The sequence below is a fragment of the Sander vitreus genome, chromosome 13 (genome assembly GCF_031162955.1).
Source record: "Sander vitreus isolate 19-12246 chromosome 13, sanVit1, whole genome shotgun sequence".
In the NCBI taxonomy this organism is placed as follows: Eukaryota; Metazoa; Chordata; class Actinopteri; order Perciformes; family Percidae; genus Sander; species Sander vitreus.
The window spans coordinates 27,335,096-27,353,139 of NC_135867.1; the positions used below are offsets into that span (position 1 = coordinate 27,335,096).

Here is an 18,044-nt window from a genome sequence, read left to right on the forward strand (position 1 = left end):
TCCAGCACTGGATCGCGTTTTTATCCGTAGCCATAGTGGCAACTGTCAAATAGCTTGAGAGGAGACGGGTTGCGCTGCAAATTCAAACAGGAGAACCAATCCAAAGCGTCAGAATAGCATGGCATAGCACAGCAACGGCTGTGGCTGAAAATGGCAAAAGAAGACATTGTGCACGAAAAATACATGCAAAGCAAAATTACAAAATGAATATTGTTCAACACATAGCCTAGCTTTTCACAGTTACCTTTATTTTTTTTTATTTTAAATAAATTACGTAATGTGTTACATGTAACTAGTTACTTCCCAACACTGGTTATTGGAGGATTTTGGACAGTCACAAGAGGTTGGAATACAAACTCTAGATGACCCTAATACTTTGTACATTCAGGTTCTACGCAGAGATAAAAACTCACAGGGAAAGAAAAACCCTAAGGCAGTAAGTAGAAGTGTAAGACTTCAAACGTGGAGTAGAGCACACTGGTTCATGGTCAAGTCCAATGACTACTGTACATTTAATATCTGTCTGATCCAACTGATGAAATGTTGCAGCCTATAGTTAGCTATTTCATCACTGATTGGAAATGCAAATACACTCTCATTGTGGACTTACAGTATCTAAAAGTGTCACAAAAGCTAGAGATGTTGCCTTAAGGCTCTGACACACCAACCCGATAATCGGCCGTCGGACAGTCTGGCGAGGTCGGTGACTCGAGTCTGTTCAGTGTGTTCCGTGCCGTCGTCCGTCGGAGGGGCCGTCGGCCTTCATTTTGACCGATTTGACATGTTGAATCGGAAGGCGGGCAGTCGGACTCAATGACCAATCTGATTGGAGGAGTTCTAGCCCTTTACTAGCGAATCAGTGCACTTATGTTAGCGTGGCGAACGCCTCTCAAAATCTGACGAAAATCTTTCAAACTGACCTTTGTTGATCAAAAACAGACAGATTCAGCAGCTTCACGGCCTATTTCTCGTTTAAAATGTTTTCAGAAACACGTTTCGGTGAACTATTTTCGTAAAATACGAGATCCTATTCTGAACGAGCCGCCATTAATGGTCGGCTTTGAAATTCAGGAGAAGCCAGACCCACGTGACGCATTCTTCATTTCCGGTTTTCATTTTTTGGGCGACAATACAGATTAGCTCCGCCTGCTGTTATGGGGACGTATTAAGTCTTGCGCACGTGCAGAACGTACACTAAAGTTGGCGTCGTTTCGGTGTGTTCTGAGGCACTTTTTTGACCTCGGGGAGCCGACTGATCAGTCTGACTGCCTTTTCTGCCGACGGCCGGCTGTCGGGTTGGTGTGTCAGGGCCTTAAAACACTGGTATTGGTATCGGAAAGAACTGGTGTTTATGCAGTGATCAGATCCCACGTAACTGAGCCCTGAAAAAATTTGTTTATTTATGTTCTTTTTCTGTTATGACTGACTGTGAAACTGGATAGTAAGAGAAAGTTCCGTGGCGTTCATTGTTTGTGTTTGTTCATGTTTCACAAAAAGTTGAACCCGAGCCAGACCATACAACAAAGATAGCAATCATATCACATCCATACAGGCATGGTAGTATACAGCTGTCAAAACATAATAAAATATATGAACCGGTATCGGATCAGCACTCGGTATCGACCGATACGTCAGTTCAGGTATCGGAATCGGTATCTGGAAGCAAAAAAAAAAAAGGTATCGGACCATCTCTAACAAAAACAAACCGGAGACTGAAATGAGCAGCATAATAAACGCAGTGCCACGCCTATGTATCCCGACAGGTTTGGTGCGTGGGCAGCGGCGGCGACAACCAGACACGCTACTACATCAACAAGACGGTGGACGGAAACACGCTGTCCACGGCGCTGCAAGGCCTGATGCCCGGCGTGCTCTACCAGGTGGAGGTGGCGGCGGTGACCGGCGCCGGCATCGGCACCCGCAGTCAGCCGGTGTCCGTCCTCATCAGTGAGTCCTCAATGGCAAAAGCTATCACAGCCCCCTCTCCCCCCCTGGAACTCATACACATCCATGACTGCACTGACACATTCAAATCACTCATCAAAACACACCTCTTCAGATCAGCCTTCCACATCCAATAGTCTCACATATTCTCCACTGTTAGTTACTGCTTTCTTTGTTTCACTTGCTTTTAATGTGCTTGTTTTATCGCCTCATCTGTTTTTATTGTAAACGGTCTGTATTTATAATAGCGCTTTTCTAGTCTTTTAGCGACTACTCAAAGCACTTTAACATAGTAAATTCCAGTCCACAACCATTCACACATATTCATACACTGGTTTGCGAGGCCGCCATACAAGGTGCCACCTGCTCATCAGATAAACATTCACACACTTTCACACACATTCACCCACCGATGGCGTAGCATCGGGGGGCAACTCTGGGTTCAGTGTCTTGCCCAAGGTCACTTTGACTGCAGGGCCAGGAATCAAACCACCGACCTTCCGATTGGTAGGCGTGTCTTTGAGTACCATGTAAAGCGCTATGTAAATAAATTGTATTGTTATTATTATTATTATTAAAAACAGCTGTAGATTCACTATTACAGACAACCCTTTGTCTACAAGAAAGTTAGAAGTTAGAAGGTAAAAATAATCTCAGCGTGTTTCTTTTTCTTTAGATATTAACAGATAGCGTCATCATCAGTTAGCGGGTCAGTTGGTATCTCCAGTCCAGTCAGGCAGTCGGTCCACCACGTTGGTCCAGACTGAAATATCTCAACAATAGATACAGTAGATGGATTGCCATGGCATTTTTGTACACACATTTGTGGTCTCCAGAGGATGAATCCTGATGACTTCAGTGGTCCATTCACTTTTCATGCTAGGAGCGTAAACCAGTCGCTATAATTTCATCATCAGGTCAAAATTGCCAAATACTTGCAAAATGAATGGCATTCATCAGCTGTACTTTGTCTCTAGTGCTAGTTAGCAAAATGCAAATGCTGTGCCTGTAGACTCCCGTGTTTACCCTATTTCTATCATTTCTTACCTACTTTAGGCTCATTCATGTATTATGTGGGTAATCTCACTGTGTACACATGGTTAGCTTTGTATAGGTTTCTTCTGTCTAAACGATACGGAAAACAGATCAACGTAGAAAATGTTCAAATGATCTGTAGTTGTCCCTCAGTTCTAATTATGTTATCTTATTTTGCCCTCCTCCCTCCTGTTTTCTTCCACCAGAGCTGCCAGCTGAGCAGCCATCCATGCCAGGCGGCGGCACCACTGGCAACAGCGGCGAGGAGAGCAGCGTGAGTCTGGCCGAGCAGATCACCGACGTGGTCAAGCAGCCGGCGTTCATCGCAGGCATCGGCGGAGCGTGCTGGGTCATCCTGATGGGTTTCAGCGTCTGGATCTACTGCCGCCGCAAGAAGAGGAAGGAGCTGAGCCACTACACAGCCTCCTTCGCCTACACACCAGCAGGTCAGGAAGAAGGAGCCACATGGAAGATGATATTTTGTTACTGACTCTGTGTCTGCCGTCTGCTGTGATACCTCGCACGTACCTGCTTTTAGATTGTGGCAAAATTTCGGGATTTGGGAGCAAGTGTGATTTATTTAACAACCAAACCTTAAAAATAGTTTCTGTGGAAATGACAACAGCTGATCTTGGATAATATAAGCATTGTCTTGACTTTTTGGATATTTGAAATTGAAAGCAAAGTGTAGTCAGTGTACCTCTCATCACTCTCTTTCTCTCTGTCTTCTGCAGTTGGTTTCCCTCATGGAGAGGGAACAGGACTCAATGGAAGGTAATTAAATAATATGCCACAGTACATTCATACCCTGGGCCTGTGTTCTGTTTAAATTACAGCAATCCATACAGACTGGGCTGATTGTTATGAATGTTTCTCGCTGTCTGTCCAGCTTTTGATTTGCTGTTCTCTCTGTATTTCCATCTGGACAGTCTTTGCCTTTGTACTGTGTCCCGCCATGTCTTAAATTAATGCCAGAATGTCTCTGTAGGTCCGGTGTGCTGGGAGGCAACATGGGCAACTACCCATGGCTGGCAGACTCTTGGCCCACCACCAACCTGGTCCACAGCGGTAAAGAGGCAGTCAACTGCTGCACCGCCAACCACGACACGGCTGAGAGATACTACAATGGTAGGATGCTGCTTAATGAGCTAATAGTTTTATTATTCATTATCGTGCTTATGGACTAGCTGTTGTGGCAGATATTCTTATCAAGTTGAAGCATCATTAAGTACACTGATAACAGAGCTGACAATAGACTTAAAGTCTATTGTCAGCTCTGTTTGATGAATGACTCGTCCCCATTTCCTCCCACTGTACAGAAGTGAAGCCAAAATACCCGGAGGTCTCAAAGCCCCGCCCTTACACCCGCCCGACCAATCGCGAGTCAAGCCCAGCTGTCAATCATGACGTTTCACCCCGTTTTTATAGCATCAAATAACTAATAAAAACCAAACTTATCAGAAAAATGAACACTTGAACACACATCAGCGTGATCACAACTACATAAAATGACAGAAGCCATCTTTGGGAAAAAATGATTGGACTTGACTTGATTTATTTTTGTTTGGTCCACATCCCATCTGCTAACATAGAGGGGGCAGGGTTTAGGACATATACTGCAGCCAGCCACCAGGGGCGATCCAGATGTTTTGGCTTCACTTATACAGTCTATGCATCAACCCCTAGAGCTGAGACTCAAAACAAAGCCAGAGAACTGTGCTGAATACAACGTCCATCTTTTGTCCCGTGCAGAAGCCGGCATCTCCAACTACCTGAATCAGACGGAGAAGTACAGCATGGGCGGCTCCACCGAAGGTCCCATCTACAGCACCATCAACGCCACCAACGAAGACCTGCACGGCTTCACCTACGCCCAGCACACCTCCACGGCTCCCTACGCCTCCACCTCCATCATGCCTTTCACCAACCAGACGCAGGCGCCGGCCCACGGCGGCGAGCAGCAGGATGGCGGACACTGGATCCCCCAGCCCGGTCCCTCTGGAGCGCAGTACGCCCAGCCAGACCGCTGCAGTGGTGAGGAGCTCTCTGCTCAGTACACACACATCATACAGCTTAGCAACAGAGCCAGCATGCAGCGCTGGTGTTTAAAAGCAATGCGTTGTCTGGCACCAGTTTCATGTCCAATTGCCTCCACCCATTCTATTTGCAGAGCTATCAGCTCTACTGACCAATCACTACGCCTCATTCCACGCTCCCAGTTAAAACCAGTCAGCCTCCAGTCTATGAAAATGAAATAAGACCTCTCTTTTTTCTTAAGCTCTTAGCTGTTATGATCAGTACATTTCTTCCTATTCTTCATCATTAAATGGTTTTCTATAGGATTTTCACTAATCAAAGGATTAGTAATGCAAGAAAAAAGTAATATGCTATTTTGATAATCAAGTTATTTTTTAAGCAAAAATAATATTATATATATTTAAGCAATAATTACCTAGTTTGTCTTTGTTGTATGTGACATTAAACTGAAAATTTGGATAAAGGTTTGGTATTTTTTTTGTCAGATAAACAAGCTATAGATGTTACCTTGGACTTGAAATTTGACATTTTTCCACCAAAAGTAATAATGAACCAAGAAAATAATGAGATTAATGGCCAACGAAAAATAGTTTCAGGCCTACTATTTTCTACAAACAGTACTTTCTTTGCTATTTATCTGTCTGTATTTCTATCCTAACCTCTACATTTAAATAAATGAGCTTGACTAAGCTTCAGTGCTGCACATGGGAAAAATAAGCTTTCTTGAAGGGTCAAATGAAAATAGTTTATTTTTAATAAATGTTGCTGCCCTTCTCTCGTATCCATAGCCATGTCTTTCAGATCCGGGCCTGCTGGGAAATGTGAGAAAGTATCTTCTTCAAGTGAATCATTGTGCTCCTCTGTCTGTTTTCTAGGTAAGCCCAAGCAGAAGGCGATGGGTAAGGCTGTCAAGACCCCGTCTCTGACCTGGATGGAGGCGCTGCCGCCACCTCCCCCCATTGGAGAGCTGGAGCATTGTGAACCGGACAACCTGCCTCCAGAGCACGAGGACATGGACATCGGGTTAGTCAGACTCCCTCTCCCTGTCTTTCTCTCACATATACACACACCCACACACATCTCTCTAACTTAGCATTACACTGCTGCCCCATCATTTAGACTTACCGTCACCTCTAACAGGCACATTAAGTATCGAGCCCAACGTGACTCTTATGCCTCTGGCTTTAACAACTCAATTACCTCGGCCTTGGTCAATTGCTTTAGTGATTAAAGCTGTTTTCCCCACCCTTAAAACACAATTTGCTGTGTTCCTCCTTACCAGTCGCTCTCTGCAACCTCAGAGCAAACTATGATTCAGTACGCGCGTAGCAGCAATCCCACCTAGGTGGAAGCTTAGCCTCCCACAGTGTTGCCAACGGCTAGGCCCTCTAACTGGAGTCGACTCTGAAAGAACATATTAATGTTTAAATAGCCTAATAGCTAGCTAGAAACGAAGGCACCAGTGAGACAACAGGCCCCTCAACAATGTATTTTAAGATAGATAGATAATTAGATAGATAGATACATCTGTATTGTCTTTGTGCTCAGAGTACAATGAAAATCAGTTCAGCAGCTCTTCTAGCCTGGTTGACACCAGACCCTTCTCAGTTGACTCAGTAGCTGTGAGTGGGTCTGGGGAAGCTTCATTCACAGCCCATTTCCAAAGGGGCGTCACCAACGGACGCCGCTCAAATGCCTCTGGGCGCAATCGGATAGTCTTTCAACCAATCAGACCAACGATCCGGGTGACATAGCAGCGACAGCAGCATCAACGGGTTGCTGCACTTCGGTGGCCGTCATGTTGAATGTAAACAAAAAGCTGCTTGCCGTCGCTGAGCTATCGTCATCGTGTAAAGCCCGCCTCAACGGTTGTGATTGGTGCCTCGATTTGGAAAAAAATTGGAAATGGGCTTGAATGGGCTCTTGGCCAGCCATAGCAGCATGGTAATGTAAGATAGCAGCATGGTAATGTATGGTAATGTCAGATAGCAGCATGGTAATGTATGGTAATGTAAGATAGCAGCATGGTAATGTAATGTCAGATAGCAGCATGGTAATGTGAGTTAGCAGCATGGTAATGCATGGTAATGTCAGATAGCAGCATGAAATGGATTGCTTGTGCAAAGCAGTGATGTAAGGCAAGAACACAAGAGATCACACAAATCAGATCCAGCTCCATCTCTTCCCTTCCAGCTGTAACACTGCTCTCTGTCTTTGTAGCTCGGATGAGGAGTGGTGCCCCCCCCTGCCTGAGAGGACCTACCTGATTGAGGGCTGCGAGGATGGACCCTCTGCCCCGCAGTGGAACAACGCCTCCTCCCCAGCCACCTCTTACAGTCATCAGTCGACCGCCACACTCACCCCGTCGCCCCACGAGGAGAGCCGCACCCCCAACGACCTGCCCCGCCTCAGCCAGCCAGATGGCCAGCAGCTGTCCCGGTACGTCAACAGGCTCGCCACTGACTGGTAGCTCATGGTTGTGTTGTTTTCACATGGGAACTCTTCTCATGAACCAACACATTATCATCTGCTTTACTTAATGTAAACCTCCTTTCTGCTTTGTGGATTACTTTTGTTTTGTTACTGATCTTCATGTTTTTCCCCAGAGATTTTACTGTAATGAATACATCAAGTTATTTAGATCAGATCTCTTAAAATAATGGATGTAGCAGCAATGACATCACCCATCGAAGCCTTGAGTTTGAGTTTGGCAATTTGGCTGTCGCCATCTTAGTTTTTTGAAACCGAGATGGAGCTTGGGGAGGGTGAGGGGAGGGGGGGTGTCACGGCCAAGCCAGTTGCAATGGCCCTGCGCTAAGCTAAATGCTAAAAAAATTTGCTTATTTTCAACCCTTCTGAAGCGAGTTAAGTTTAGGATGAAAACATGGACAGCACCCAAAAAAGAGCTGAGGTCTATTTTAATGTTAGCATGGTTAGCATTGACTAAGCCTCTTTCCTGATTGACAGGCCCTAAAGCATCCCCTGCTTTATCCTCTGTTTTAAAATAAATGGGACCATAATTTACTAAATGAACATCATGCTGTATTGAAGAAGACTTGAAACTAGCGAGTGAGACCATAAACTCATTATGAAAATGTTTACTGAGGTAATAAATCAAGTATAAAGTAGGCTCATTTTCTCATAGACTTCTTTTTGGATACTTAGTGTGAAGATGCACAGTGTAATTTTAATAATGCATTTTGACACTGTAGCTGCACAGGTACACATCTACCTCAGTCATTTTCTTCATATTCAGGAAAAACTTCATCACTGTCTGCAACAATGCACATTGACTATTGTTGGCCAAATGGCTAATCCCTTGGCCAGATGCTAAATTATCCATTTAAAAAACAATCATGCAAATAAACTCATAACAGGAGAGATAGCCAAACAGAGGAGAAAAATAATACTCAAAATGTATAATTTGTTTTGTATCCCTCACTCTGAAGCAAATATGTAGCTTCTGACTGCAGTGAGATTAGTTCTCTCCAGTTACACGTTGCCCTTACTTCCCACAGCAGAAGGTTACCGTGCGGTCCGGTGCCAGTTCCCCAGGCACCCAGCCCGCTGCTCACCCAGTCCAACCCCAACCTCTCCGGCCAACAGCATCACGGCTCATCAGAGGTTGGCACGCTGCAGTGCCAAAGTCCTGCCCATCGCTGCCTCCACAGCCAGGGGCCAGCTCTGAATGAAGACAACGTCAGCACCACTACACCCGGTAAAGTGACTGAAAGCTCTACATTCATGTCTGCATTCACCCTAGAACTGTGCGGACTCACTGAGCCATATGCATTGAATACATCAAATACTCCATGTCTGTTCAGTATGGAAAAAAAACACTTTCTGATAGTTTGTTCCCCTCTACACATACAGTGCCCAGTCGCTCCTCCCCAGCAGATCCATGCACTACTCCCAACCAAAAATCACGAGTGAAAAAAAAGGTGTCTAAGGGTTCAGCATACAGAAGAGATGTACAAGGAGGTGAGTGGATTCTAGTTTGGATTAAAATACGTTCACTTCAGAGATAGGGGATTGACATTGAGATATTTGGTTTCTGAAATTCACTAAGTGTTCAGACATAAAGTTCTGCATAAACGTGACAATGGCACTATCGTAAACGGGTTAATGGGTTGTTTGTTCAAGCAGCAATTATGACTCATATTAACGTTTCTAGTGGCGGTGCCCTCTAGTGGCCGTAGTAGTTATGGCGGGAGCAAAGCAGGAAGTAAGGTGAGGAAGTATGAGAGTGCAAGATGGGTTGCGCAGGTTGGGGTAGGTCAAACTAACACTGGACTTTCACCTAGGAGACGGAGGTCCGTGTCCCGTTTGAAAATAAAAGTAAACGGCAATTTTTTTTAAACTCTACGGAACAAAGCTGCATCACGTTCAGCGTAACAGGAAGTGAATCATTGTGCTCCCGAAGTTAAGGAACGTGACGTCCGATTTGATGTTTTTCTGACGGTAACGAAGTAGGTTTTGTGCCTAAACCTCACCACTTTAACGACGTGGTTAAAACTGCGACCTTTATGCTTAAAACCGCAGCCGTTGGGTTCTCTGGTTTAGATATGAGGACTGAAAATGCTCCTGTTGGTCGTATTAGAGGGGAGGAACAGACAACCTATATTGTCATATGGTTTGGAGGACCTGTTGCTATCCTAGGACGTAAAATGTTCTCAGTAGCTGAAAAGAAAAACTCATGTTCACATAGGTCTGGGCGGTATGGAGAAAAAGACAACACTTATGTCATATTACGATATCCAAGATCTAAGACCATATCTAGTCGTATACAGTATCACCATATCAATATAATATCGATATATTGCCCAGCCCTATGTCCACGGTTATTTTCTGTTCCTATTCATTGCTCTTTGTCAGTGAGTGAATAAATCCACCCCATAATAATCCAGCACAGACACACTGATATTCTGCAACACTATCAGTGATTGAATACAACGCCACACCTCTGTTCAGATGTGAGCCTGGAATAGAATAGAATACACTTCATTGTCCCCAGGGGGGGTTTGTCCAGGGCATAGTGATACTGCTTCACAACACAAACATGTAACAGAAATACCATTCATCAAATCAACATATAAACATAAGATCAACAAAACGTTTTAGGATTTTAAAGGTGTAGTAGGTAAGCCTTATAAAACTCCCTTTCTGTCATATCTGCTGAAACTGACCCTATGTTCCAGTAGAACTACATGAAGCAGGTCATTAAAAATAAATCCAGCTCCTCTGGCTCCACCTACAGCCTGGAGTGAGATTTGCAAAAATCCCCCACTCCCTGTTCAGATGCACTAATCAGGGCCAGGGGGGGTGTCTAACTGTGTGTCAATCACTGCTCATGCACACACATTCATTCTCCCTTGTGGGGGGAGGGGCTTAGGAGACCATTTTGGGCTTTAGCAGAAAGGGGGGAGGGACGGAGAAGTTGTTGATGTTCAAATGTTTTGGCTAAATCCTGGATCTTCCCAATCCTACCTACAGCACCTTTAAAATAAGGACACTTGTGACTTTACAGACAATACGACATCTTAAAAAGTGATAATTAAAGTGCTATGTGCAGAAGTGCTGGTGTATTTAGTGCACTTTGCTCCGTTGTGCTAAGATGTACTGTTCTGGATATATATACATGGGTTTGACTTGTAATCTTAGCATACAGACACACTGCACACGTCATACGGTTACCAGATAACATCTCACAAATGGATCGGAGATGATCATTATCTACAGCTGCACTGCATTGTGAAGCCAATAACCTGTTAAACAGCACACAGCTGTGAAGCACACAATCAGAACCCTCATTTGAAAAAGCAGAAAGTCAGTGTTAATTTCAATGTACCCCTATTTTCTAAAGGAAAACAACGCCGGTACTAGTCTCTTGGGTTCTCTCAATTATGCACAGGAAAAACAAAATGCTTTCAAAGCAAGCTATTATGTAAACAGAAACCTGGCACTAAAATGAGCTTAACGGCATTGACTGAACCTTCTTTATATTCTAAACTCATTCTCCATGCCTTGTTTTGTTCCTCCACTTTTCATTGTTTAGACCTGCCCCCGCCTCCGGAGCCGCCCCCAGGGGAGGACCGGTTGCACGGCCCCCAGGGCTGCGTGGAGGCCAGCAACGTGGCAAACGGCGCTCTGTCCTCCCTGGAGAGGAGCGAATACAGCAGCAGTAGCCACCAACGGAAAGGCTCGGGACAAAGACACACCGACAGTAAGACAAAGTTTTGCGGAGTGAAGTATTTTCAGTCCCACAGTAATTCAGTTCCAGGGTAGCAGAAGCTAATTCAAGCACAGAGAGTACACGTTCTTTCTGACATATTTCACTCCTTGGAGAAATCAGAAATGGGATGAGAAGACAGCACTTGAGTCAAATGTGTTGTGACCACGATCGGATGTAGCCTTCTCCACGCCCCACTGCTGCACTGCAGTATTCTCTCCTCCAGGGTTACGAGGCAGGGTCAGATGAGACTGGCTGGAACACCAAGTCTTGTCCATGACTGGTTGCAAGATCATTCCTTATGCCTTTGTCACATTTATAACATGTAGCTGTACTCAGAAGGTCACCCAGTAAGAGCGTTCGCCCCATGTAGGCTGAGTCCTTTGAGGCGGCCCGGGTTTGAGTCTGACCTGCGGCCCCTTTTGCTGCGTGTCGTCCCCCATCTCTCTCCCACCTTTCCTGTCTATCCACTGAGTTTAGTTTACTTTTTTTTTTTTTTTTTATTTATCTCGAACAATCACCATACTTTAAACGAGATAAAAATGTAATAAAACATAAGAATAAAACAATCGTATCCAAATCAATCCGGTTCCATTAAAGAAAAGAGTTTGAGAAGGAGCATGTAGAAGCATGTCCTGCCCCAACTTTACAATATCATATTATTACAGGTGAAAAAAAAAACAAATAGCTATGCATATACAGCATACAAAAAGTGTAAGTGTTTATAAATGCAACTGGAAATATAATATATAGAGTCTATAAATGAAAACACAAGGTGTGGTCTAGAAAATCCAGAAATCCTGCAAGATGATGCCTCTCTAAAGCAGAAAATCTACTTATGCTTTCAAAGCAATAGTTATGGAGTTAATAACCATACCCAACGCAGAATTTAATATGGTCAAATAAAATGAATTTATAGGGGTGTTTTAGCATCGAAAAATCATACCTAGAGCAGCTACAGTATATATTAACATAGTCATTTAGGGCTGTGTATTAGCAAGAATCTGGCGATACGATACGTATCACGATACATGGGTCACGATTCAATATATTGCAATATATTTCAATACGGCGATAAGGCGATATATTGGGAAGTATAATTAAAAAAATTTAAAACATTTCAAAAAAAGACATGATGTTCACAAAAGCCAAAGAAGTTTACTTTAGGTAAACAATTCAGTACACAGAAACTCAAACTGCCAGTTTGGGATTGTGGTTCCCAGCTTCTTAGTGAGCTAATGTTTATATGCTAAAGTAGGCCAAAGTTCAGCCATAGCTACATTGTTAGCTTCTAGCAAAAAGTCAGGCACTGTTAGGCACTGTTAGGTGTGTATCAGCATAGCCATCTAGCGGTAGGGGGTTTAAACACAACATTAACGTCAACCACTGTCTTACATGAATATTTTTGCACGTAAACTAAAAAGAAATTTTAAAAAATCGATATTGCGTTTTTGAAAATTGTAGTATATAAATAGTATTGCTAAATAAAATATGGTGATACTCAAGTGTATCGATTTTTTCTTACACCCCTACTGTCATTTCTCCAGCAGATGAATCACTGGAGAAGTTGTATATATCAAGCTTCATTTCCCCACTAACACACAGCACTGCCTTTTAAATTCATAAAAGCTTAAGCCAATCTTTTCACCGTTGCCTCCCCAGATGAGGAGATGATGCCGTACGGCAGCAAGGCCGGGTACCTTTCCAGGAGTCAGATGTCCAGTAACTGCTCGACCACAGGAAGCTCCTCCTCCAGAGGCTCCACGGGCTCCAGGGGGCTCCACTCGGCCAGGAAACACAACGAGGTACCATACCGCGACGCCAACCACTTTATCATTTCCCCTGCGGTTTTATGCAAGAGAAAAAAAAGTTGTCTTTTCACCTCCAATGGTTTTAAATAATTGATGCTTTTAGATATGTATGAGCGTGGGAACAAAGACTCTTCCTGCCATGGAGAGGTTCATGTGGTTTAGTTTTATCTACATATCATTACTTGCGCTCCATAAAACACACATAATCGCATACGTGCAGGCACATGAAAAGAGCTTTTTACATTCCCTTGTTGCACACACACACACACACACACACACACCAACATGCTCCCAGGCTCATACATACAGATCTACCATTACCGTATACTCAGCATAGGCTTTACAGTAAGAAACAATGTTAAGCGTGAATGCCCACTGCTCTCTCTCTCTCTGGAGTACACTTCTGAGGCCACACTTCACTGTTGGAGCGCTCCTTTAGATGCACCCCCCCATAGGCCCTCTAGCGACCAGTTGGTGTCTTTTTATGGTAGAACAAGCTGTGCCAGCCGAATGGAAAGCTCTGCGGGCATTTAATGCTACAGTAGTGAGGCAACACTTCCAAATAGGGTTTGACATGTCCCTCAACATGAATGGTAGTCAGAGGTTGGAGCTGATAGAAAGCATTTTAAAAGTATTGTTTTAGTGCCGGTATCGGGAAAAACCCCAAACCATACCCAACCTGAATGGGCAGGCCTGCTCCTTGCATGGCATTATATATATATATATATATATATATATATATATGGATAGTACATACAAAGTGTCCTGTATTGGTGCAGAAAAACTTGTCTCACTGTGATGGAGACACTTGGATAGGATGCTTTATTTCTTACAGAGGAGAAGTTTATTAGAATTAAAATGATTTCACTTTTAATAAGGATAATTAAAAAAAAAAGCCTCTCTCAAGTAAAAGTCCTGCTGCTCCAAAAGGGTTTTTAAACAGTTTATTTAGCTTCAGAAGTAGGAGAATGTTCAAAACCCATAAAGAAGACTTAATCTTTCAGTTTATCAGGAAACAAATCCAATGTAACGGCACCGAATTTGGAGATAAATGGTTTTCACTGGAGCGGAGGGGAATGAAAACTTGTAATCTGAGTTTACTAGCAGCTAGTTAGTTCTAGTAAGTATGCCAAGTCACATGGCGAAGACAGCGACACACGCTCAGGTTTATGAGAAATGAGAGCTTTGATCCTTTCTTTTAGTGCTGTAGTTAAGTTAAGTTTAATGCTGAAACCTGAGGCGTCACCATAAAGCATCCTGGGAAAGGATGGCCCTGTCACGGGTCAGCCCACGCTGACCTCAACACACAACTGACATGGGAATGTAGCAAGGTAACTTGTAAACATGAGACACACACACACACACACACACACACACACTCACACACACACACACACACACACACACACACACACGCGCTCTCACTCACACACACACACACATACACACACGCTCTCACTCACACACACACACAATTGCCCTTTTACTTGCTCTCAACACCCCACATAGAGCTCCCTTGTATCTGGTGCCTCTCAGGTCACCCCCCTGTGGAGCAGTAAGGAACACCTCACCCCCCCTCACTGCCCCTAGCTGACCCTTACTGGCCTTTTCACGCCTTGCCGGGGACATGAAAGCTTCCCTATAAAGTTTGGGGTGTTTCTACAGGAAGCCTGGGTTAGGTTACCCCCTGGTCCTGTGGTGCCGCTGACTGCTATCTTTGCCCTTTGACCCAGGCGGACAGCCAGGCGGTTGTCCCTGTCCTCGGGTCTGTTCCATCAGCTCTGAGGCTGGGGACACAATACACATGTGTGCAGAAGGGGGATATCACATACAGAATTAGACACACTCGACTGCTAGTTAGATTCTACTTAGAGCACAATGTCACTAAACCAAAACATGCTTTCATTTGAGATTTCTGAAGTTATGTTTCTGTTTCTCACCTTTAAGCCTATAGTTTATCATGAACACCGATCCTCTCTGTTAAGTGACGCTGGGTGTGAAGTGAGTGATGATGTTTGAACAAAGAAATGAAAAAATAAAACTAAACTAACCAACAAATGATTAAGTGCAGATCTGCCATCCTCCTCCTCTCCTCTTCTCGCAGAATATATTTTTCTGTTTCTTCTCTTAGCTTTCTATTAGCAGTATGCTGTTTGACACATGCGTACGCAGCAGGACTATAAAGGAAAGAGGACAGAATGACAGTCACCATGGATGACATGCATATTCCTGAATATTACAAACTGTCACGGCTAGATTTGTGCTGTAGCAAAGTCTGTGTGCAGCAGCACTTCCCTTCTGAAACCGACTTTCACCAGAGAGCTGAAAGCTGTAGACCGTTAACTTCATTTTCTGTTTGTGGTTTACAACAGTCACAGTTAGTGATTTGTGTATATTTGATATATAGCATGGCTTATGGAAATACAACCCATAGCTGAAGTGTTTCAGCATCCTCAGGAACACCATGGAAAGCCATGTTAAGAAGCATGTGCACTTGCTCTTAAATCAGGGTTTCTGCGCGGTCTTAAAAAGTCTAAAAAAAAAAGTCTAAAATTTCAAAATCAAAAGTTGTAGGCCTTAAAAAGTCCTTGAAGTATTGTGACTCTGCTGAAGTATTGTGTTCTAGGTCTTAAGTATTTTTAAACAGGTCTTAATTTCCCTACGTCCATTCAACGCTACCTCTAATGCTCATTGAAATGCTCTCGCAGCGCTTTAGAATGTTTTTATTTTTTTTATATCCCGTGGTGTAGTTCTTTCTAGTCTATATTCTATATAATTCGCTGTATTACAAATGAGACCAACATGCAACTTATTTTGCAGCCAATCAGCATTGGTGTTACTGGTCTCTTCCGGATTGTACCACAGACGTAAAATGGATTTTATTTGTTTAAACTTCATTCATAATGGTCTTAAAAAGGTCTTCAAAAAGTCTTAAATATGGCATGGTGAAACCTGCAGAAACCCTGTAAAAACATGTGAAACTGTACAAAATGGATCATTGTTGGGCACTAGGGCCCAGATTGAGAGGGAACAGGTTGAAGTCCTTGCCCCTGAATACAGAGCAATCTTTACTCAATGCAGTCTGCTCCCAGCTTTTTGCTTAAAGTGATGGTCGGAGTAATTTCACCCTAGGCTGCTTTGCACCTTGACCTCGAGCCAAACAACCCCCCATAAGCTTTTTTCCCTTGGTTATAACGTTGGTCGAGTTAGTGTTATCAGCTGGTTAGCTTAGTGCAGGCGCTAATGGAGCCGCGTTTGTATCTCGTAAATTACCCCACTAATAATGCCTGGAATGATACCAAACTTCTACAGTAGTACAAATAGCTTCTGTACTAATAAAACGAGGCATTAGAAAGTTTGTAACTACACCAGAAGTATATTTAAATAACACTTGCCTGATGGATACTCCTCTCGGCTGCTACCGCGCTATCGGCGCTATCGCGCAGTACTTACATACTACTACTACATACTTCTGGTGTAGTTACAAACTTTATAATGCCTCTTGTTATAAGTACAGAAACTATTTGTACTACTGTAGACGTTTGGTATCATTCTGGGCATTATTAGTGGGGTAATTTACAAGATACAAACGTGGATCCATTAGCGCCTGCACTAAGCTAACCAGCTGATAACACTAACTCGACCAACGTTATAACCAGGGGAAAAATGGGGGGTTGTTTGGCTCGAGGTCAAGGTGCAAAGCAGCCTAGGGGGAAATTACTCCGACCATCACTTTAATACATGAGTACATGAGCCGACATCTGCCTTGATTTATTAAAATCGAGCCATGTTCTGTGTCATTTGAACTGACGTTAAAACATTTCTGTGTTCCCAGGAAATGAGATAAGGACACCAGTGACTCGCTGCCTCTGTCATCCACCATCTTTCCACCGTGGACTCAAAGAGCTGGACGAGAGTACACGTTTTGTGTCCCAGGATACTAGACTCTGTGTCATTTGCTGTGAAAGAAAGCTACAACGGACTTTACATCATATTCTTTTTTTTTTTTTTTGAGGGTATTACAGTTACAATTATTTATGAGAAACAGAGTTCATGCCTCTCCCTTGCTTTGTAAATACCTGTGTCTGTACTGTTCTTTTGTGAGCTCTGGATACAGGGAAAGAGACGTATATTGTATTTATGAGGATAAAAACGAAAACAACGTAAGAAAAAAAAAAGAAAAAAAAAGTCTGTTATTATTAAAAAAAAAAAAAGATAAGCTCATGTCTTCTTGAATGTGCCAACCTTTTTTGTCAAAATGTATACTTTTTTGGAAAAGCATAAACTACTGTTGCACTCTCTTGTTGTGACAGAAAAAACAACAGAAAATATGAAGCACAAAGTGTGTTTGCTGGTTGAGAGGGCCGGTGGAAAAGCCAAAATGAGCGGGTTCTCGCTCCCGGAGGGACGCCTTCCTACCGGGACCCCTGCACCCATCTAGTCCGCTAAGAATGTCACACTTTTCTATGTTCCCTTTGGTTTCTCTGCAGCAAAACGTTCCAGTGTGCCAGCAGACAGACAAGCTTTATAAAAGTTTGATTGTAACCCCTCCCCCCACGTTCGTCTGAGGGACTGTTTGCTCCAGCCATGAATTTGCATATACTCCTTCCAAAACAAATGAAAAAATGTCTGTGGACTGACTTTTTTGTACTCTTGTTGTTTTGTAAATGTACAATAAAATACATTTGCTGATGCAAGCCTGCGCTCATTTTTTTTGGAGCAGCTTTACTTGATTATCGGGCCGTTTTTTTGGCAGTTTGAGATGACCTGTTTCTGCGTTGTATTTGCTTGATAACCGATAAAGTGAATTAAAAAGTGTTGTACTTTGGCTCGGCTACAGCTCTGTGTCTGTCCCTCTGCTTCAGTTTGACTGACCACTGAGTGACTTAAAGGTGCTGTAGGTAGGATTGGGAAGATCCAGGACTTAGCCAAAGAATTTGAACTTCGACAACTTCTCAGTCCCTCCCCCCTTTCTGCTAAAGCCCAAA

At 43.5% G+C, this 18,044-nt stretch overlaps 1 protein-coding gene across 2 annotated transcripts in view; it reads left to right on the forward strand.

The window, feature by feature from the left end:
* The window catches only part of robo3 (roundabout, axon guidance receptor, homolog 3 (Drosophila)), a 103,252-nt gene extending 85,484 nt beyond the window's left edge, over positions 1–17,768 (forward strand). Inside the window, exons 16-27 of one of the 2 annotated variants that reach the window (XM_078266133.1) lie at positions 1,764–1,947; positions 3,186–3,425; positions 3,714–3,753; positions 3,968–4,107; positions 4,732–5,013; positions 5,892–6,039; positions 7,237–7,455; positions 8,535–8,734; positions 8,890–8,997; positions 11,072–11,239; positions 12,908–13,050; positions 16,892–17,768. In XM_078266133.1, the coding sequence (XP_078122259.1) occupies positions 1,764–1,947; positions 3,186–3,425; positions 3,714–3,753; positions 3,968–4,107; positions 4,732–5,013; positions 5,892–6,039; positions 7,237–7,455; positions 8,535–8,734; positions 8,890–8,997; positions 11,072–11,239; positions 12,908–13,050; positions 16,892–16,903 (1,884 nt within the window). In that variant the 3' untranslated portion in view covers positions 16,904–17,768. The remainder of the gene's footprint in view (positions 1–1,763; positions 1,948–3,185; positions 3,426–3,713; positions 3,754–3,967; positions 4,108–4,731; positions 5,014–5,891; positions 6,040–7,236; positions 7,456–8,534; positions 8,735–8,889; positions 8,998–11,071; positions 11,240–12,907; positions 13,051–16,891) is intronic. The other variant, XM_078266135.1, reaches the window with a different exon arrangement.
* The last annotated feature ends 276 nt before the right edge of the window (positions 17,769–18,044 follow it).